The following is a 23,781-nucleotide window of genomic DNA, read 5'->3' on the forward strand; positions in this document are numbered from 1 at the left end:
TACAGAAATTATTTGTTGGGTAATAGCAGAACATGTTAGTTGTTTGGGCCTTTGTTCCCTAAATAATATTCTGAAGTTCCTCTAGGTATCATGGTAGAATAGTATCTATTTACTATTTTGTAGCCATGATTTACTTTAACCTTGTTGATTTGTTAGCTCTGTAGAAATAAAAAAATTTAAGTACCTTGGATTTAAAATATTAAATATATTAAATATATATTTACTTTTAAAAATTGGGACTGTAAGAATAGACATTTTATATTGTGACAAATAGAGACCAATTAGTTTCCTGAAATAAATTTTTAAATTGAAGCTTGAGAACAAAAAAATGGAGCTCCCAATTTGGAGAAAATTGCTAGGAGAAATTATTTTACCTTAATATCATGTTAAATTAGGGTAAGTATAATAAATTATAGGCATATAGGTTGATTATTAAATATAAAAGCAAATGTAGGGATGCTTGGGAGGCTCAGTCAAAGCATCTGACTCTTGATTTCAGCTCAGGTCATGATCTCAGGGTCATTAGATCGAGCCCCGAGTTAGGCTCTGCACTCAGTGGGGGGTCTGCTTGAGATTCTCTCTCTCTCTCTCTCTCCTTCTCCCTCTGCCCCTTCCCACTGCGCCCCTCCCTCTCAGATCTTTAAAATCAACTAATAAATAAAAGCAAATGTATAAGTTTGTCCGTAGAACAGAATAATTACTACCAAAAGTATTCTCATTTGTGGCATAGCACTAGAAAATAGGTAGCTATTAGAGTAGCTGCTGTTTTTTTACTTGAATGATTTTTGGCACAGCCTTGAATATAAGTTGTGGTCTAAAATGTTTAAAACAAAGAATTTTGATTTCCTGTACATTTTACTAATGAAAAATTTCACTTTGTGTTTTCTCCACTAAATGATTTCTTATCAGTGGTTAATGCTCTTCAGACCAAGTTGTTCATAATGTCATGTTTTTAGAAACATCATTAATATTCAACTTGAAACCTAGAGCTCTTCCCAAAGAATAATATAAAAGCAAGTCATCACATTCTGGCATTTTTTTCCAGCTATTTTTGCTTGATTTCTGCTCTCCTGTCTCTTTGCTTAACTAGTCTTGAATAATGTGCTAGTTTCTCAGTTGGGATAGATGATAGTATTATATGGTCATAATTTGCTGACTATTTTCTGTGATGCTTAAGGTTCTCTATCTTGTTTGTTGTTGTACCTTATTTTGTTAGTTCTGGCTTGATATCTCAGTCAGCCTTTGTGCTCATCTCTGCATGGGTGAGAATTAGAACAGGCAACACATAAATGATGAGCTATCAGGTGGAAATGGTGTCAAAGACTGCCACATATTGAAGCAGAACCCTGAGGAAAATGTCAGAATTCAGTATTTGGAAAAAATCTGAGTTCTGCCATCTGTCTGGATTTATTTAAGTTTGCAGGCAAACTGTTATCTTAGCATATTTTACATGCCAGGTTAATTGACCTAGTCACATACACTTGTGTTAAAGCCAATGTGTGTCTAGTATAGATACTCATATTTTTATTCGAGAGGAGAAATAATGGGAAGGATAAGTTAAGCTAATGATATAACAGAGAGCCCATAATAACAGTAGTTGAAACACGACAGATGTTTGTTCTAAACTGTCTCTCATGAAATGATGGGGCTAGGCAGTCCAGAACTGTTAGTGCAGAGGGATCTGGTCTTCTTCCAGCCCAGCATGCTGCCATTCCTGGGGTATGGCCCTCATCCTCATGGCTGTGGGTGATGGTGGATGGGCCCGGCAACTGGGAGACTCCTAGAATTTGCCCCCCAACACTTCTCCTTATACCTGTTGGCCAGTACTCAGTCATGTGGCTGCAAAGGAACTGGAAAATGGCAGGCTTCACTAAAGTAACATGTCCTACAAGTTCATTGGTTCTATTTTTAAGAAGGAGAGAAAAAGGATACTGGAGAACAAGAAGTTTAACTCCCAGAAGTTAAATCTGCTTATATAATCTTATGTATTAAAATGATAAATACGTGCTTTGATTTTGATTATTAGGTTTTGGGACCCATATGACCTCCCTCCCTTGGCATAGATAATTGAGGAAGCTGTGATTATGTTTGGGGTTCATGTTCTTTTAAAATCCCTTCTTCCTTTTAAGAGTTTTAGAAAAATTATTTGTAATCCCTTGAAAGTTAATATTTGGTAATCCTTACGGTAATAGGCATTGCCAAAACTTATGATTTGATGTTTGAAATGTTTATGAAATTAAAGGGTGGTTCAACATTCGCAAATCAATCAATGTGATAGAACACATTAATAAGAGGAGGGAGAAGAACCATATGGTCCTCTCAATTGATGCAGAAAAAGCATTCGACAAAATACAACATCCTTTCCTGATTAAAACTCTCCAGAGTATAGGGATAGAGGGAACATTCCTCAAGCTCATAAAATCCATCTATGAAAAACCCACAGCGAATATCATCCTCAATGGGGAAAAGCTGAGAGCCTTTCCCTTAAGATCAGGAACACGTCAAGGGTGCCCACTCTCACCACTGTTGTTCAACATAGTACTAGAAGTCCTAGCAACAGCAATCAGACAACAAAAAGAAATAAAAGGTATTCAAATTGGCAAAGAAGAAGTCAAACTCTCTCTTTTCGCAGATGACATGGTACTTTATGTGGAAAACCCAAAAGACTCCACCCCCAAATTACTAGAACTCATCCAGCAATTCAGTAATGTGGCAGGATACAAAATCAATGCACAGAAATCAGTTGCTTTCTTATACACTAACAACGCAACTGTAGAAAGAGAAATTAGAGAAACGATTCCATTTACAATAGCACCAAAAACCATAAGATACCTCGGAATAAACCTAACCAGAGAGGTAAAGGATCTATACTCTAGGAACTACAAAACACTCATGAAAGAAATTGAAGAAGACACAAAAAGATGGAAAAATATTCCATGCTCATGGATCGGAAGAATAAACATTGTTAAAATGTCTATGCTACCCAGAGCAATCTATACCTTCAATGCCGTCCTGATCAAAATTCCAATGACATTTTTCAAAGTGCTGGAACAAACAATCCTAAAATTTGTATGGAATCAGAAAAGACCCCGAATCGCCTAGGAGATGTTGAAAAAGAAAAACAAAGCTGGGGGCATCACGTTGCCCGATTTCAAGCTATACTACAAATCAGTGATCACCAAGACAGCATGGTACTGGCACAGAAACAGACATACAGACCAATGGAACAGAATAGAGAACCCAGATATGGACCCTCAACTCTATGGTCAAATACTCTTTAACAAAGCAGGAAAAAACATGCAATGGAAAAAAGACAGTCTCTTCAATAAATGGTGCTGGGAAAATTGGACAGCCACATGCAGAAGAATGAAACTCGACCATTCTCTAACTCCATTCACAAAGAAAAACTCAAAGTGGATGAAAGACCTCAACGTGAGACAGGAATCCATCAAAATCCTAGAGGAGAACATAGGCAGTAACCTCTTTGACATCGCCCACAGCAACTTCTTTCAAGATACATCTCCAAAAGCTAGTGAAACAAAAGCAAAAATGAACTTTTGGGACTTCATCAAGATAAAAAACTTCTGCACAGCAAAGGAAACAGTCAACAAAACAAAGAGGCAACCCACAGAATGGTAGAAGATATTTGCAAATGACACTACAGATAAAGGGCTGGTATCCAAAATCTATAAAGAACTTCTCAAACTCAACACCCAAAAAACAAATAATCAAGTCAGAAAGTGGGCAGAAGAGATGAACAGACACTTCTCTGAAGAAGACATACAAATGGCTAACAGACACATGAAAAAATGTTCATCATCATTAGCCATCAGGGAAATCCAAATCAAAACCACATTGAGATACCACCTTACACCAGTTAGAATGGCAAAAATGGACAGGGAAAGAAACAACAAATGTTGGAGAGGTTGTGGAGAAATGGGAACCCTCTTACACTCTTGGTGGGAATGCAAGTTGGTACAGCCACTTTGGAAAACAGTGTGGAGGTTCCTCAAAAAGTTAAAAATAGAGCTACCCTATGACCCAGCAATTGCACTCGTGGGTATTTACCCCAAAGACACAGATGTAGTGAAAAGAAGGGCCATATGCACCCCAATGTTCATAGCAGCAATGTCCACAATAGCCAAACTGTGGAAAGAGCCGAGATGCCCTTCAACAGATGAATGGATAAAGAAGATGTGGTCCATATATACAATGGAATATTACTCAGCCATCAGAAAAGATGAATACCCAACTTTTACATCAACATGGATGGGACTGGAGATTATGCTAAGCGAAATAAGTCAAGCAGAGAAAGTCAATTATCATATGGTTTCACTTATTTGTGGAACATAAGGAATAACATGGAGGACATTAAGAGAAGGAAGGGAAAAATTTGGGGGGGGAATTGGAGGGAGGGATGAACCATGAAAGATTATGGACCTGAGAAACAAACAGGGTTCTAGAGGGGAGGGGGGATTGGTTAGCCCGGTGATGGGTATTAAGGAGGGCACGTACTGCATGGAGCACTGGGTGTTCTATGAAAACAATGGATCGTGGATCACCACATCAAAAACTAATGATGTATTGTATGGTGACTAACATAATATAATAAAATTAAAATCTACAAAAAAAAAAAAAGAAATGTTTATGAAATTAAAACCACTTAAGTAGTTATACTACTACTACTGATTTATTAGCTGAAAAAATAGCTAGTTCTAGATTTTATTTAAACGAAATTCATTTTACTTTAATTTGAAAGCTAGTTTTTGACAGAGAAGGTCGATGATGATAATTGGTAGCTCCATTAAACTTGTACTTAAAAAATTTATATTGGACTTCCGAATTTGAAGAAGGCTAACTTTACTGGTTATTTTTCAAGGGAAAGTTAGACTGTTCATTGAACAGTAATATAATGCCACTTCTGTGGGGAGTGTGACAAGCACATGCTTCATTGTAACACTGTGGGGAAAGGCTGTGTGGCCATGTGGAGAGTGGGCCTAGTCCAGGCTTGGGAGGGTCCTGAGCAGAAGGGATGTAGGAGCTCTTGGTAGATTAGGAGGTGGTAGCTAGTGAAGGGGGAGGGGGAGAGCAGGGTGTGTGTGGGGGGGATTCCAGGGAGAGAGTTATGTATGCACATACATTGAGGTCAGAGAGATGCTGACCCGTTTGGGGGAATTTCCACTGGTTCCAGACAGCTGGAGTCTGGTTATGAAGCTGAAAATACAGCTGGAGCTACAGTGGCCAGATCATGAAAAACCATCTTTGCCGTGCTAGGTTTGAACTCTTCTCTGAAGATTGTGGAAAACTACAGAGGTTAGTAAAAATATTCATAGTGTCATTTTAGAAAGACCGTTTTAGAGACAGTGAGGGGCTGGTGGAATTGGAGGGGTAAGGCTGGAGGGAAAAACACCAGTAAGGAGACTACAGTTTCAAGCCAGGCAGTGGATAATGAGGATGTTCATTTAGTAAGGCAGGGTCAGGCGTTGGAGAGAATAGACTCTATAAAACCTGGAGATAAGTTGGATGTGGGGGAAAAAGTGGGAGTTGACCAGTGACTCTCAAGGTTTATAGTTGATATTCTTAATTATGAAACAGAATCAGATAAGCAAACAAAAAACCTCTTATCTCCTTGCATGTTCTATTCCAAATTTGCATAATCTACTTTATTCTCTAAATAGCTCTGAGATTCATTTCAGGTGATTATAAATTCATATTGGAGGAACAACTGGCCCACATGTTTTGGTTTATTTTAGTTTTTGCATATATTGCGGGGAAATGCTTCTCTAAAGAATAATTCTGTAGGCTTAGAGGCTCTTTTAAGCTTAATTATAAAGCTAATTTAATACACTATCCACTACGTATCATTAAAACGTTGAACTTGCCTCCTAAAATATTGTTTCTTTACTGTGGATTTAGTTGAGCCTTCTTAAGTTATAAGCAGACTCTAATTTAAAATAATTTCAAATTTTGTTTGAGCATTCTGCTAGTAATGAACTGGTTTAGATTATGAAGTATTTGGTAGGTTTAATTGCTGGCATCTTTGTCTCAGCTGGTGTTTTAGAACATTTTCTTGTTAGGAGAAAAAGGCATTGTTTTTCAGGTTCTAACTTCCCTGTAGGATTTGTCAGCTGTTTTCACTCAACAGTTACTGACCTCTTAGAGTATGCCAGGCACTGACCTAATACTCAAAGAAGATAAATTGACACTCTCTCTACTGTCATGTACTTAAAAGTCTTAACATTCTAAATATAATTCAAGAAAAAAGTTTATAATAAGTCTAAAATATGGACTTTGCTTACATACTATTTTGATAGCTAATATAAACTTTCTTCTTAAAAGTCCTTGTAACAACACAGACATTTCTTCCATATTGCATGGTGCATAACTAGATTTGTATGTACTAGGGTCATTTAGGGTGTATAGTCTGCATTGCACAGGTTACTTTTGGTTATAACCACGTGCTAATTAGGAACCAGCATTTAAAAGGAAAAGGAAGGACTTCTGGTTTCTGGTTCTGCATGTAGGGAGCTTGGAAGTTGCCACTCCATCCTAACAAGTAAAAAGCTGAACAGACTGAAAAATCAACAACTCTTCTTGGATACATAAGAGAGGGGAAGACGTAGGGCTAGCAGCAGCTGTCAAGATTGGAGAGACAGATAGGTAACATACAGAGAGTTTAGGCATACTGGAGCAGACCCATAAGCAGAAACCAGTGAGGGAACCAGTACCTGGGTTGAAAAGCCTGAACTGTGCTGAATTTCAGGAGGCTCACTGTGGGCAGCTCTGAGAGTTAAAAACTCCAGGGGGACCCAATCATAGTGGGTCCTTACCATACAGTGAGATTATCTCCAGAAGTTAGACCAAGTTCCCACAGTAAATATCTGAGAAAAATCCCCTCAGGCTTCTGGCAGGAGCAGGGGAAAGGGAACCATCTTGAAATATGCCAGAGTACCCCGTTTTTCTTAACAAAGCCTATTCTCAGGGGAAACTGGCTAACTAGAGCCTTACCTGCTGGGATATTATCAGAGTCTGTCTGGCCTGGGGAAGGGAAATAACCAGCTTTAGCTCACTCTAGCCATCCTGTCCCACCCAAGTGGAGAGAAAAAACCCCCGAGAAACCCTTGTGAAATTCACAGTCCAGAGGCCATGGCTCACTGAAAGACCAAGACCTAATCACAGGATGATAGAATGCTTCCCCTCCCTCCATCTCACCACCACATTACTGAAGGTTTATTTATAGCAGTTCTTTTTACCTAGTACATCATGTTCAACTATCAAGAAAATATTACAAGGCATACCAAAAGGCAAGAAGCACAATTTGGAGAGACAAATAAGTATCAGAACCAGCTATGGTGGTGATGTTGGAATTATCAGACGGGGGATTTTAAACAACTATGATTACTATGCTAAGAACTCTAATGGATAAAGTAAACACCATGCAAGAACAGGTGAACAATGTAAGCAGGGAGATAGAAGTCCTAAGAAAGAACAACAAAGAAATGCTGTAGTTAAAAAACACTGTAATAGAAGTGAAGAATGCCTTTCATGGGCTTATTAATGTACCGGACATAGCTGAGGAGAGAATCTCTGAGCTAGAAGAAATATCAATAGAAACCTCCAAAACCCAAAAGCAAAGAGAACAAAGACTGAAAGAACCAGAATAACCAAGGGCTGTGGGACATCTACAAAGGTATAAAATACATGTAATGGGAATGCCAGAAGGGGAAGAAAGAGAGAAAGGAACAGAAGAAATACTTGAAACAGTAATGACTGAGAAGCTCGCCCAAATTAATCGCAGACACCAAACCATGGATCCAGGAAGCTCAGAGAACACTAGGCAGAATAAATGCCAAAAGCCTACACTGAGGCATATAATTTTCAAAGTACAGAAAATCAAAGTCAAAGAAAATAATCCTGAAAGAAGCCAGAGCAAAACAAAACAACAACAACAAAAAAACCCCAAAAAACAACACCTTACCTATAGAGGAACAAAAGTAATCACATCCGACTTCTCAGAAACCATGCAAGCAAGAAGAGAGTGGAGTGTAATATTTGAAGTGTTGAGAGAAAAACCCCACCACCTTAGAATTCTGTATTCTGCAAAATTATCCTTCAGAAGTAAAGGAGAAATAAAGATTTTCTCAGACAGACAAAAATTGACGGTATTTCTTGCTAGTAGATCTTCCCTGCAAGGAATATGGAAAGAAGTTTTTTAGAGAGAAGGAAAATATTAGAGGTCAGAAACTCAGATCTACATAGGGAAAGGAAGAACATCAAAGAAGGAATAACTAAAGGTAAAATAAAAACTTTTCTTCTTAATTGATGTAACAGCAGTTTGTTCAGAATACTAGTAGTAACACTGTATTTGATTATGCTTGTGTGTGTATGCTTATGTACCCTTATACATAAGTGAAATAGATGACAGCAATGTTCTCACACTACCCATGAAGTGGTATAGTGTTATTTGAAAGTAGACATGGAAGAATTGTAAATGTATGTTTCTAACTCTAGGGCAGCCATTAAAAAAGTAAAAAAAGAAATATAACTGATATGCTAAGAAAGGAAAGTGGAACCATACAAAATGTTCAGTTAAAACCACAAAAGGCAAAAAAAAAAAAAGAGTGGAAGACAAAACTAGGAGCAAAAAACCAAGGGCAACAAATAGAAAACATTAATGAATATGGTAGATACTAATCCAGGTATCTCAGTGAGCACTTTGAATGTCAGTGGTCTAACTGTACGAATTGAAAGAGATCGTCAGAGTGGATCAAAAAATATGACACAACTATGTATTGTCTATAAGAAATCCATTTTAAATACAAAGGCATATAGATTAAAAGTAAATAGATGGAGAAAAATATACAATGCTAACAGTAATCAAAAGAAAGTAGGAGTAGGGCTCTTGGTTTCAGACAAAGCAGACTTCAAATTAAGGAAAGTTTATCAGGGATGAAGGGCTTTGATAAAGGGGTCAGTTCTCCAAGAAGATATTGTAATTGTTAACATGTATACACCTAACAACAGCATCAAACTATGCGAGACAAAAACTGATAGAGCTATAAGGAAAAATAGATGAATTTTACATTTATAGTTGGAGACTTCAACATCCCTCTCTCAGAAAATGGACAGATCCAGCAGGCAGAAAATAAGTAAGGAAATAGTTAAATTCAACAACACTGTCAGTCAACTGGATATAATGGATATCTGTAGACTACTTCAACCACCACCAACAGAATACACATTTCCCTCAAGTTCATGGAACATTCATCAAGACCACATTCTGGGACATAAAACCCACCTTAACAAATTGAAAAGACTAGAAATCATTCAGTGTCTGTTTTCAGACTACAGTGGAGTTAAACTAGAAATCAGTGAAAGAAAGATAACTGGAAAATACCCAAATATGTGGGGATTAAACAACATACTTCTAAAATACTGTATGGTCAAAGAAGAAATCACGAGAGAAATTAAAAAAATATTTTCAACTAAATGAAAATGAAAATTGTGGGATATAGTGAAAGCAGAGCTTAGAGGGAAATTTATAGCATTGAATGCATATATTAGAAAAGAAGAAAAGTTTCCAACTTAGGAATTGAGAAAAAGAAAAGAAAATTAAACCCAGAATAAGTAGAAGAAAAGAAATAATCAGAATAAATCAAAGAAATTATAAACAGAAAATAGAAAAAACCCAATGAAACTAAAAGCTGGTTCTTTGAAAAAAGCAATAATACTGGTAAGTCTCTAGCTAGGCTATCTAAGGAAAAAAAGAGAAGGCACAAATTAATATCAGAGACAAAAGAGGGACATCACAACAAATCTCATGGAAATTAAAAGGATAATAAATGAATACTGTGAATAAATCTATGCACACAAATTTGATAACCTAGATGAAATTTCAAATTCCTTGAAAGACACAATCTGCCAAAACTCACAGAAGAAGAAACAGATGATCTGAATAGGCCTTTATTAAAGAAATTGAATCAACAATTAATAATCTTTAAAAACACGAAAGCACCAGGCCCAGATGGGTTCACTGTTGAATTCTACCAAACATTTAAGGAAGAAATTAGACCAGTTCTCCACAGTCTCTTTCAGAGGATAGAAGTAGAGCAAATGCTTCGTAACTCATTTTGTGAGGCCAGCATTACCCAAATATCAAAACCAAAGACAAAGACATTATAAGAAAACTATAGACCAATATCTTTCATGAACACAGATGCAAAAAGTCCTCAACAAAAATTGAATCCAACAATTTGTGTAAAAAGAATTCTGTACCACAACCAAGTGAGATTTATCCCAGATATATAAGGTTGGTTCAACATTCAAAAATCAATTAATGTAATCCATCACATCAACAAACTAAAAAAGAAAAATCACATTATCTTATCAATAGATGCAGAAAAAACATTCACCAAAATCCACTACCTATTCATGATAAAAACTCTCAGTAGACTAGGAATAGAGATGAACTTTCTCAACTTAATAAAGAATATCTATTAAAAAAAAACCTGTAGGGGCGCCTGGGTGGCTCAGATGGTTAAGCCTCTGCCTTTGGCTCAGGTCATGATCTCCAGGTCCTGGGATTGAGCCCCATGTCAGGCTCCCAGCTCAGTGGGGAGTCTGCTTCTCCCTCTCCCTCTGCTTCTCCCCCTGCTTATGCTCTGTCTTTCTCTCTCAAATGAATAAATAAAATCTTAAAAAAAAAAAACACAACCCTATAGCTAACATCTTAATATTGAGAAAGCTTTCCGACTAAGATCAGGTACAAAGAGGCTATCCCCTCTCACATGTGACTCTTTTTGACATCAAACGAAGTTCTTGCTTAATGCAATTAGGCAAGAAAAGGAAATGAAAGGTATACAGATTGGGAAGGGAGACATAAAACTGTCTTTGTTTGTAGATGACATGATTGTCTATGTAGGAAATCCTAAAGATTTGACAGAAAAACTTTTCTGGAATTAATAAGTGTTTACAACAAGATTGCAGGGTACAAGGTTAATACACAGAAGTAAATCGCTTTCCTATATACAAGCAATGAAAAAGTGGAATTTGAAATTTAAAACAAAGCCATTTACCCCCCAAAATGAAATACTTAGGTACAAATCTAACAAAATATATGTAAGATCTCTATGAAGAAAACTAATAAACTCTGTGAATGAAATCAAAGAACTAAATAAATGGAGAGAGATCCCATGTTCATGAATAGGAAGATACAGTATTATCAAGATGCTAGTTCTTCTCAACTTGATCTATAGATTCAATGCAGTTCCAATTGAAATCCCACCAAGTTATTTTGTGGATATCAACAAACTGATAGCAAAGTTTATGTGCAGAGCAAAACATCCAAATAGCCAACACAGTATTGAAGGAGAAGGACAAAGTTAAAAGGATTGACATTACTTGACTTCAAGACTTATAAACCTACAGTACTCAAGACAGTGTGGTATTGGTGAAAGAACAGACAAATAGGGCAATGCAACAGAATAGAGAACCTACAAATAGACCCCCACCAATATAGTTAACTGATCTTTGACAAAGAAGCAAAGCAATACAGTAGAGCAAAGATAGTCTCTTCAACATATGGTACTGGAACAACTGGACGTTCACATGCAAAAATGAATCTGGCATAGACCTTACACCTTTCACAAAAATTAACTCAAAATGGATTATAGACCTAAATATATAGAATGCAAAACTATAAAACTCCTAGAACATGATATGGGAGAAAGCCTAGATGACCTTGGTTATGGTGGTGCCTTTTTAGGTATGTTAAAGGCATGCATGACCTGTGAAAGAAATAATTGAGAAGTTGGGCCTCATGAAAATTAAAAACTTCTGCTCTGTGAAAAATAGTGTCACGAGAATTAGAAGACAAGCCATATACTGGGAGAAAATATTTGCAAAAGACACCTTTGATAAAGGACTGTTATCTGTAATATCTAAAGAACTCCTAAAACTCAGTGGTAAGAAAACAACCTCATTAAGAAATGAGCCAAGGACCTTAACAGACACCTCACTAAAGAAGATACACTGATGGTAAATAAATATATGAAAAGATGCTGCACATCATATGTCATCAGGGAAATGCGAATTAAAACAAAAATGAGATACCACTGCATACCTATTAGATTAGCCAAAATTATATTATTCATAATTGCCAAAATTTGGACACTACCCAGCTGTCCTTTAGTAGGTGAGTGCATAAACAAACTTTGGTATATCCAGACAATGGAATATTATTCAGCACGAAAAAGAAATGAGCTATCAGGCCATGAAAAGGCATGAGGGAACCTGAAATGCATATTACTGAGTAGAAGAAGCCAATCTGAAAAGGCTACATGTTGTATGAATCAACCATATGACATCTAAAAAAGGCAAAACTGTGGAGACTATAAAAGATCAATTGTGTGGGAAAGGAGGAAGGGATGAATAGCTGGAGTACAGAGGGTTTTGAGGCAGTAAAAATACTGTTTGATATTATGATATATGTCATTATACATTCATCCAAGGGCATAAAATGGACAGCACCAGGAATGGACCCTATGGTAAACTGTGGACTTTGGATGATTATAATCATCACGTTATAATGTGTCAATGCAGGTTCATGCTTGGTAAATAAATGTGCCACTGTGGTGTGGGATGTTGATAGTGGGGGAGGCTGTGCATGCGTTGGGGCTGGGTGTATATGGGAAATCTCTGTCCCTTCCTCTCAATTTTGTTGTGAACCTAAAACTGCTCTATTAAAACAGGTCTTTAAAAAAAAGATAAAAGGAAAAGGAGTGTCAGCTGGCAGCTCTGATGCTTTGAGTGGCTCAGTGCATTGCATAGCATGGCCATATGTTGGAAAATGATAAAGTATGAAAGACATTGCTGATTTAATGATAAAGTTGGTGGTAATAGGTAAAGAGGGACTATTCTTGAAAATAAGCTAGAGCTAAAGAAACTGGATATTTAGATTTTATCGCTAGTTTAAAATGATTTGATTGTTGGAATTCCTGTGTGAAAAATTACTTTGTTATTGCAAACTTTGCCTAAATTGCTTTTATAATAGACTCTAATGCAGTTGATTTTAAAATGTACATCTTTGTTTCTTAGGACCAGAATTCACATAAATAGATTCTACTTTTAGAATCACTGATCTCTTTAGAGATACTGCGAATCTATTAATTTTTGAATTTAGATGCTGTTAGGAAATGAAATGGCTGGTGGTTATGAAAATGTATTTGAGAAATAAATTTGAGGACTCACATTGTGATGTTCTTAAGCTCTGCTCTCACACCTACCCAATAATATGTCCTCAGCCAGTGGGAGGTAGAATTAGTGTACCATGAGGCAGTATTATATAGTGATTAAGACTCTGAGTTTAAATCAGACAGACTTGGGTACAAATACCCTCCTGCCACTAACTAGTTATCCTAACATTACAGCATATCATTTTCATTGCTAAACTCCAGTTCTTTATCTATAAAAACGGGACTCATCCGTAGCTTTTATGAATATTATGGTGGAGAGTAAATAAGAAAATGTACATCAAGCCATTAGTGCAGTGCTAAATAAATAGTAGGCACTAGGAAATGGTACACATTGTGGTGGTCACTATTCCTAGGTTGAGATTTTTTAAAGTATTGCGGAAACAGTTTAACTCTATGTCCTTACATTTGGAATTTAACAGTGTCTCTAACTATGTAAATCAGATGAAGATGGGAGAGGGCACTGTGATTTTTACATAATAGTTCAGTAGTTACGTAGGAAAATCAATTCGTAAAAACAAAATTTGCTTTGTGTATGATGCGGAAAATCATGATAAAAGCTGGAGGAATAACTTATAACTATAGTGAACTAGCATTAAAAAAAAACCAGGCCTGTACAAAATATTTAAATTTTATTTACTCTTTACCTAATACAAATCTGTGTTGTAGCCAATATAAAGTTCATATTTAAAAAAATTGTTTTCATACATTCCGAGAAGGATATTTTGTTTTTGATTTATATTATACCCATTTGTTTTCCGACAGGATAGGCAAAGGTTAAGAGAAATACAATTATGACTCAGTTGTAGTTTTAATAATTATTCTAATAAACTCAACAGAAAGATGTGGGATATAAAATTGTAGTTCCTTCATAATTTTAGTTATGAAAATTTACATATCAAAAGGAGACTAAAGGAAATAATATAAAAATGGTAGTAACCATGGAATTTCTACTGAGCTTTTTGGCAACCAAGGGAAAAAGGGAGATAAGGGAGATTGTAGTTTTCACAGATTAATATGTGCATCAGGAGAAAATTCTCTTTCTTCCTGGCACTGAATTATATAGGTGAAGTCACCATGTGTTTAAATTATATATAGGTGAAGTGTGTTGAATTATATCATAGTGTCTTCAACTGTGGTTTTTTTTCAACTACAGTTTTAAAGAAAGAATAAAAATGCTTGACTACTTAAACAGCCCTAAGTATAGTGAAGGTTTGACGCTTAATTGTAATATGGTGAAAGCCTTTCTCTTCTAACAGTTAATATACGCCAGGTAAAGACTTCCTGGTGCGCTAGGTGCTAACAGCTTGGAACCTAGGTACCTAATGTCATCTTCAGACTGCCTCTTTCAAGCCCTGTATAGCTTTCTCAGGAACTGGAAAGCAGTTTTTCACTGTTATGGTTGGTGCCAAAGTATAGCTTTCATGGTCATTGACAAGAGAATAAAATAAGTATTCCTTTTTTTAAAATTTAATTTAATTTTATTATGTTATGTTAGTCACCATACAGTACATCATTAGTTTTTGATGTAGTGTTCCATGATTCATTGTTTTCGTATAACACCCAGTGCTCCATGCAGTACATGCCCTCCTTAATACCCATCACCAGGCTAACCCATCCCCCCACCCCCTCCCCTCTAAAACCCTCAGTTTGTTTCTCAGAGTCCATAGTCTCTCATGGTTCATCTCTCCCTCCGATTTTCCCTCCTTCATTTTTCCCTTCCGTCTTCTAATGTCCTCCATGCTATTCCTTATGTTCCACAAATAAGTGAAACCATATGATAATTGACTTTCTCTGCCTGACTTATTTCACTTAGCATAATCTCCTCCAGTCCCATCCATGTTGATGTAAAAAGTTGGGTATTCATCCTTTCTGATGGCTGAGTAATATTCCATTGTATTTATGGACCACATCTTCTTTATCCATTCGTCTGTTGAAGGGCATCTCGGCTCTTTCCACAGTTTGGCTATTGTGGACATTGCTGCTATGAACATTGGGGTGCATATGGCCCTTCTTTTCACTACATCTGTGTCTTTGGGGTAAATACCCAGTAGTGTAATTGCTGGGTCATAGCGTAGCTCTATTTTTAAATTTTTGAGGAACCTCCACACTGTTTCCCAAAGTGGCTGTAACCAACTTGCATTCCCACCACATGAAAAAATGTTCATCATCATTAGCCATCAGGGAAATTTAAATCTTTTTTTTTAAGAGATTTTATTTATTTATTTTAGAGACAGCCTGCATTTGATCAAGTGGGCGAGGGGAGGCGCAGAGGGAGAGGGAGAGAGAGCCTGAAGCAGACACCCTGCTGAGCATGGAGCCCCACACTGGCTCAATCTCACAACCCCGAGATCATGACCTGAGCCGAAATCACAAGTTGGACACTTAACTGACTTGAGCTACCCAGGCACCCCTCTTTTTTTTTTTTTTTAAGATTTATTTATTTTAGAAGAACGCATGTGCGTGTGCACCCATGGGAGGAGGGGCAGAGGGAGAGAGTCTCAAGCAGACTCCCCAATGAGCATGGAGCCTCACCCAGGACTCAGCCCCACCACCCTGAGATTATGGCCTGAGCCGAAACCAAGAGTCAGATGCTTAACTGACTGAGCCACCCAGGTGCCCCTTAAAATAGGTATTTCTTAATCAGATGTCAATGCTTTCTCAGCATGCAACATGGTCTCTTTTGTGAGCTATTTTGTACTTGGATTTTTTAAAAGGGGAGTAGGTCTAAATTTAGACTTTCTTTTTTCAGTTTCAGAGATTTAGAATCCCAAATGATTTACATTGTGGATGAAGTTAAAGAGGAGAAAATATACTTCTCAAATTTTGCTTCGTAGTAGAAGTAAAGATTTAATGTCAAACTCCTGCGGATTGCTGGTACAAATTGGGCACTTTCTCAGCAAATTATAAGTTGAATTTTATTCTTGTATTGATCTTCAGGGACAGAGAAAAAGACCGACTCAATACTTAGATTAATTCACTTAAAATAACTCTTCTTGAGTCCTTTGTTATGGATACATTATAATCCCTTGAAGTAAAATCCATAATTATTTTACCTTTTGCCTGACAGTAATGTTACCTTAACCTGAAGAAATTATTCAGACCCTCTTATTATCTTCTGATGTATAATATTAGGAACAGTGGCTGCTTTTCACACCTTTTTAGGGGCCAGGCAGCTTCACAGTATTAAAGAGAATAAGATCTGAGCCCTGTCCAGGCCATTTGCTCACTTTGTCCTTGAGCATGTTATTGGAAGTTTTCTGAGGCTCCATTTGATCCGCTGTAAATGGAGATAATGCTCACCTCACACGGATGCTGTAAACATAGGTAACGTGTGGGCATACCTACAAGCATGTTTCCGCAATGGCTGTAATAATGTGTGGAATGTGGCAACCGTCCTGTGTTCCCAGCCCCAGGCACTTGGTGCCAGGACTTCCCTATGGCTGGGGGTCACAGGGAATTCACAGGCAGGCTTGGGTGAATCTTGGGAATATTTTAATTGACTACATGTTGCCATTTGACATGAGGGAACCAGACTGTATGTAACATTTTATAAGCCAAGTTCAAAGGAGTAGATGTTTGCCAAAGCTTTTTGTAAGGCTAGGTCCTTTTTCTACAGTTAGTATCTTTTTCATTTGGGCCTCAGGTCAGCTCTCTCTGATATTTTAACAACTCATATGCCATTGCAAACATAGTAATTTCAGGAAAGCCTGAGGAGGAGACTTGATTCTTCTTTCCATGCGTCCCATTTGGGCTCTTCTCCTATTAGACTTTTGGCACTTTGTGACCTACAGGTTAGGCTCACAAAGTTCCATCTGGGGCTCTTGATGTACACATCCTCAGTTGAACCCCTTATGTGTGTTCTTGTCCTTTGTCTGAGTCTTAAATTGCATAAACCTTACTTAGCAGACACAAAGGAAGCTCTGTGTTTTCTGCATTCCAGGCACTAAGGTTGTGAAGAAGAAGCGGATGCCTCAGGGCCACTTTGTATGTGGGAAAAGATGAGAATATAGTAGGGCGTGCCGTCCGTAATAAAGACCTTTGAGCAGGAAAAACAAAGGAGCGGAAAACCAGTGGGCAGGAAGCCATGGTTGGACATGTTTTTAAATTTTCTGCCAGGACAACTCATCTTTGCTCTGTTTTAATATTACTTCTACTTTGGCCCTTACTTCAACGATGTCTTTTTTTGTGAAGAAATCAGTTATCTTTTTCATCTCCAAGTATTCACTCTCATCCTCTAAATAAATCAGTTAAATCTGGTATGGGAAGTGAACCACCCTTCATGTCTCTGTAAGGGGTGGAGCAGATGGGAGCCTTTGTGTGTGACCAGATCCAACCAGACCCTTATCCATTCTTGGCAGTTCAGAGCACTGAGCTCTGGAAGGCTTTGCTCTGTTCTCTTGTGATTTGTCTTGAAAACTTATGTTTAGAACATGATCCTTCCCATTGGTCCTTTATTGAAAGGGATCACAGCTTTTTATAATTGAAGGGTGGCATGGTGTCTTTAGGTACACTTTTTAAATGTTTTTTTAAAAATCACTCTCAGAGGGGAGGAAAAATAATTTCCCTTCTACCCTTCTGAGTTCTTAGCTGAGACCCTGTAATAAATGACAGATTAACATGAAAAAAAGTGTTGATTAACATGTATACCTCATGTACACATGGGAGATACCCAGGAAAAAATGGGTAACTTAAAGATGTAGCTGTAGAATTTAGGATTATATTCCATCTTAACAGGGAAAAAGGAGTGGGGGTGTAGGCCTGTTACAGAGAATAAGTGATTTTTAGGAATGATGGATGGACCCATAAAAGAATAGTTGAGAGATATGAGATTGTGACACGGTCTGTCTAGTCTGACTGGGTGTGGTGTGGACTTCAAGACTGTTCTTTTGTGATAAGAGTTCGTCCTCCCTGGTTGATGAAACTCCCAGGGAGGGGACTTAGATAATTGAGTTCCTTTTGGAGGACCTGTCTTTTTTTAGGTAGATAAGGGAAGTTCAGAGAAAGCCTCTCCTTGCACTTGACTATTTTCAGGTGTCTACAGCTCAAAATAGTACATGAAAGTGGCATATTTTGGGGTGGCATATTCTGCTGATCCTTTACACTAAACAATCTAACTTTTAAAATTAGAATATTTGAAGGCCCTCTTGCAATGAAGCATGTCTAATTTCAGGCTTAATTTCTTAGACATATATAGGAAAAATATATATATATATATAAAATCTGGAAATTTTATAGTAAATGTTATACTCTACCCCTCATCTCTCCCTCCCCCCACCACAACAACAGCACAACACAACACATCAAACTTATGCAGTCACACATACTCCCTAGTTGCAGGCCTCCCGAGTGGTGGCATTTATAGTGACCATAAACTCTTCTTTTTTTCCTAATAAAATTTATAGATGGTTTCCCTTTTTTGCCCTTGCATGAGTTAGACAGAACTACTTCCTTACTGTTGGTTAAAAATAAGATCCCCATCCATTGTCCAGATTACGTTAGGGTAGCTCCTAGTTGACACAAAAATATATTACGTGTTTTAATATGACACCCATAATTAATAAGTCAGTGATAAGAACTTTCGTGTAAGGGTAAAAAAAGCACATAAATCATTTTCATGCTATAGGAGGTTTCAGTCCCATAGTATTTTCAGTCCTAGTTTACCTTCTTGAGACTTCTGGGGGTCTCTGACCCCTCACTTACACTAGTCCACAGAACTCCCTCTGGTTCCTGTTCCAAATGCTTCTTCCTTTTCTCGGTCTTCCTTCATATCTTTGATAGCTTTGGACTAAGTCCATGTTAGTGGAGGTAGAGCAACACAGTAAAATCCTTGGACCACCTCTCTCCCCTTTCTCTGGACCTCTGCGGGGAAAGGTAGGGTCACATTACTGGTTGATGCTTGTGGCCCACAGGTCATTTCCTGGAGGTACTTAGGGAGAGGTTGGATGTCAGCTGATGAGGAGAGGAGATGACACTGGGCCTGTGTGTGCCCGCTGCTCGTCCCCGGCAGGTGCCCTCATCCCACAGCCTCTGGAACCAGCATGTCCATGAGGGCGTGCAGCCAGAATGTAAATCCAAGTCTCTATCCAAAACTCATGCTCTTTCCTTTTCATAGCAGGGACTTTTTAAAATATTCTTTACAAAATCTCTTCTTTTGTTCAAAAACAAAAGTTTGGGCAAGTCATTCACAGGAAAATAGGAAAGAGATGATTTTTTCCCCCTGGAATTAACAGTGAAACCTGTATGTAATTTAGAGCTAAGTATACACATATTCTGGGTGGGTGTTCATTTCCTAAAGGAGAATGTGATCTAAATGGTTTGGAGACCACTGCTCTAAGCCCCAGTTGCCCCACCTGTACAACGAGAATACTACTTCTCTGCTCTTGGAGTTGTTTGTGGGTTCAGTATGACCATCTTTGTGAAGGTTTTAGACTGTGTTGGTGCAGAGAAAGTGCTCAGTAACAAGAAGCTTCGTTACATGTTGTGAATCTTGATGGTATTTTCAGTGATTTATTTTCATCCTGAGGTAGAGATACTTAATATTCACTAGTATCAGGAAATGTGGTTTTTCATGTATCAGTCCACTTACTTGGAATCCTACTTCAGTTGGTTTTGAACCTCTTAGATTGGGAAAGTGTGACTGCAGTAAACAAAACTTGCACCCAGACAGGGAGGTAGACACTGCCTTGTAATGTATACAGAATCACCTATTTGTGTGTGTAATGACTTACGTATATGGTAAAGAGAGCGCTTAAAATTCATACAGTACAGGTACTTTTCAAATCTGTAAAAGATTAGTTTTATGGAACTATTTTACTAATTTTTAGATGTTAAAGTAAGTATAGATGACATGGTATATCGTGCTTTGATTTTGAAAGAGAATCTTTGTTGTTTAAATTCTAATATACCTTGTTATTTTATTCCTGCTGTTTTAGGGAATACCTTGGTAAACAGCTCCAATCCGAGCAGCCCCAGACCGCTGCTGCCCGAAGCTGAACGTGCCCTCCAGCCTCAGAATCTCCACTCTTCCCGTTTTACCTGAGACGGAGTACCTGGAGTATGAGTCTCAGTAGTTAGGGTCAGGAGCAAATAATTTTCCATTTTACTTAAAGTTTTCTTCTGTTGTGTCGCTTTTCCCTATGCTGATTTTCGTTGAACGTGTTTGCCCACTAAGCTGTATAAAAGTAGGTGTTTTCTGTTGCTAAGGAAATGATTAATTGTTACATACACCGCTTGTAATTTCTGTATTTATTGTTCTCTGGAAATGAGTATAGTTATTAAAGGATTCTCACTTCAAAAAGGTTTTGCTCTTGTTCCTCACTCGAACTTTAACAAAAATCATCTATTTTCCTAGCCTAATTGAGAGAATTATTGCAAAGTAGTGAATGGTAAGTAAATGTTTTCAAATTCTACGGATCTGTATCCATCCATCTACCCATCCATCCACCCATCCGTTCATGCACATGTACACATTGCAGCAATCCTCTGCTAATATTTAAAGAACTTTAACATTTTAAAGAAATTTTTAACGTAATGCTGTGGTCCAAAAGATTTGCCTGTGGAGCTCAGTAAAGAATTTTAGCTTTAGATTATTTTATTTCATTGATTTCCTTTACTTTCCTTCTTGGATTTTAGGAGCTCAAGTCTGTTTTCTTTTAATACTTTTTGGTTTCAATATTGCCAGTAGGTATTTATTTCTGTCCCCTTTCCTCTTTACTCTGGAACTACAGGCCTCAGCAGGCCATGCGTGGCATACACAGCCCCCCTCCCCCCGCCCCCAAATCTGAGCCTTTTGTCTTTATTTATTTATTTGTTTGTTTGTTTATTCTTTTGTGTTTATTCTTTTTTATTATTATGTTCAGTTAGCCAACATACAGTACATCATTGGTTTTTGATGTGTAATGTTCAACGATTGAATATTGTTTTATTTTCAGCATAGAGATCCTATGGGAAAAGTTATTTGAGATAATGGATGTTTTTCTTTGTTAGTGACTTCATGTTACTGAATGGTTTCTTTTAAAGACTTGACTTCATATTTGCCAAGAAAATAGGAAGTCTGGGGGTGCCTGGGTGGCTCAGTCAGTTGAGTGGCTGCCTTCGGCTCAGGTCATGATCCCAGGGTACTGGGATCGAGCCCCGCATCGGGCTCCCTGCTCGGCGGAGAGCCTGCTTCTCCTTCTCCCTCTGTCTGCCGCTCTGCCTACTTGTGCTCTCTCTCTATCTCTGTTAAATAAATAAAAATCTTAAAAAAAAAAAAAGAAAATAGGAAGTCTGATCAAACCAATTTTCTTTTTCTTTCTTTCTTTTTTCTTTTTCTTTCTTTCTTCTTTCTTTCTTTTTTCTTTCTTTCTTTTCTTTCTTTTCTTTCTTTCTTTCTCTCTCTTCTTTTCTTCCTTTCTTTCTTTCTCTCTCTCCCTCCCTCCCTCCCTCTCTTTCTTTCTTTTAAACATTTTATTCATTTATGTGAGAGAGAGAACATGAGCAGGAGGAGAGGGGCAGAGGGAGAAGAAGAAGAAGCAGACTCCCTGTTGAGCAGGGAGCCCGATGCAGGACTCAATCCCAGGACCATGAGATCATGACCTGAGCCGAAAGCAGACGTTTAACCAACTGAGCCACTCAGGTGTCCCAAGCCAATTTTTCTTGACTGAAAGTTTTCTAAATTGCTTAGACCTAGATATTTTTACTTCTCAAAACATAGAAAAACAAGAGACAGAACTTTTCTGTGGTAATTACAGATTCTGCATTAGCAGAGGATCAGTTTTCATGTTAATGTAATGCTCTGTAAGGTTATTAGGTTATCTAAGATAGTCAATTTCAAGTTGAGAGTGCAGTTTTCTGAATTTCATAAGAGCACATGGTTCGATGTCACACATTCTGATTTTAGTTTCATTTTGCATAAATTCTAAAGTAGATCTGAATGACATTCTGATGGAAATTATTAATGCTTTAATTCCTGAGAAATGCTTTTGGACATGGGAAGCAGTACTCCCATGTCCTCATATTTTAATTATTATCCTGTATATTAAAATTATCTCTAGGTACCTTTTTCTCCTTCAAATCTTTCCATTCAGCTTATAGAACTTATTTCTAAGAATTACAAAAACAATTTTTTTCTTTGCTTAATGCTTTTAACATTCAATGACTAAATCCGCCTAAAATTTTAATACCACTTGATGTTCAACTAAACTGCAAACACCTGACAGAGTAGACTTAAAAATTTGACAAACAGATAGTAGTTAAAGCTTATAAATCTAATCAGGCATACATTTAGTAGAAACAATTTTGTTAAGCATTTTAAAAACATCTTTAAAAATAGCCTAAACAGAGCACAATGATTACAAAATTTGTTAATCCATCTAAATAAACACAATTTATACAATGTCATCAACTACAGGATTAAATAATTTCATCAGTTTCGCTGTACTTATTTATATGTATTTTTTTTAATTTTATTTTATTATGTTATGTTAATCACCATACATTACATTATTAGTTTTTGATGTAATGTTCCATGATTCATTGTTTGCATGTAACACCCAGTGCTCCATTCAATACGTGCCCTCTTTAATACCCATCACCAGGCTAACCCCTCCCCCCACCCCTCTCGCCACTAGAACCCTCAGTTTTTTTTTCAGAGTTCATAGTCTCTCAGGTTCGTCTCACCCTCTGATTCCTTCCCCGTTCATTTTTCCCTTCCTACTTTTTTTTTTTAACATATAATGTATTATTTGTTTCAGAGGTACAGGTCTGTGATTCAACAGTCTTACACAATTCACAGTGCTCACCATAGCACATACTCTCCCCAGTGTCTTATCACCCAGCCACCCCATCCCTCCCACCCCCCACCACTCCAGCAACCCACTTTGTTTCCTGACATTAGGAATTCCTCGTATCAGTGAGATCATATGATACATGTCTTTCTCTGATTGACTTATTTCGCTTTGCGTAATACCCTCTAAGTTCCATCCACGTCGTTGGAAATGGCAAGATTTCGGTTTTTTTTTTTTTTTTTTGATGGCTGCATAATATTTCATTGTATGTATGTGTATATATACATATACATATACATAATATATATATTATATATATATACACATACATATACATACCACATCTTCTTTATTCATTCATCTGTTGATGGACATCTTGGCTCTTTCCATAGTTTGGCTATTGGGGACAATGCTGCTATAAACATTGGGGTGCACGTACCCCTTCAGATCACTACATTTGTATCTTTGGGGTAAATACCCAGTAGTGCAATTGCTGGGTCGTAGGGTAGCTCTATTTTCAACTTTTTGAGGAACCTTCATACTGTTTTCCAGAGTGGCTGCACCAGCTTGCATTCCCACCAACAGTGTAGGAGGGTTCCCCTTTCTCCGCATCCCTGCCAACATCTGTCATTTCCTGACTTGTTAATTTTAGCCATTCTGACTGGTGTGAGGTGGTATCTCATTGAGGTTTTGATTTGGATTTCCCTGATGGCGAGCGATGTTGAGCACTTTTTCATGTGTCTGTTGGCCATTTGGATGTC

The 23,781-nt window shown here is 37.5% G+C and overlaps 1 protein-coding gene across 4 annotated transcripts in view; it reads left to right on the top strand.

The window, feature by feature from the left end:
- ATP6V1H (ATPase H+ transporting V1 subunit H) overlaps positions 1-20,550 on the top strand; it is a 132,284-nt gene extending 111,734 nt beyond the window's left edge. For all 4 annotated transcript variants that reach the window (XM_036106237.2, XM_078072386.1, XM_036106223.2 and 1 more), the window contains one exon: positions 20,186-20,550. In XM_036106237.2, the coding sequence (XP_035962130.1) occupies positions 20,186-20,246 (61 nt within the window). In that variant the 3' untranslated portion in view covers positions 20,247-20,550. The remainder of the gene's footprint in view (positions 1-20,185) is intronic.
- Positions 20,551-23,781: the final 3,231 nt, after the last annotated feature.

This window comes from Halichoerus grypus, chromosome 5 (genome assembly GCF_964656455.1).
Source record: "Halichoerus grypus chromosome 5, mHalGry1.hap1.1, whole genome shotgun sequence".
Taxonomy (NCBI): domain Eukaryota; kingdom Metazoa; phylum Chordata; class Mammalia; order Carnivora; family Phocidae; genus Halichoerus; species Halichoerus grypus.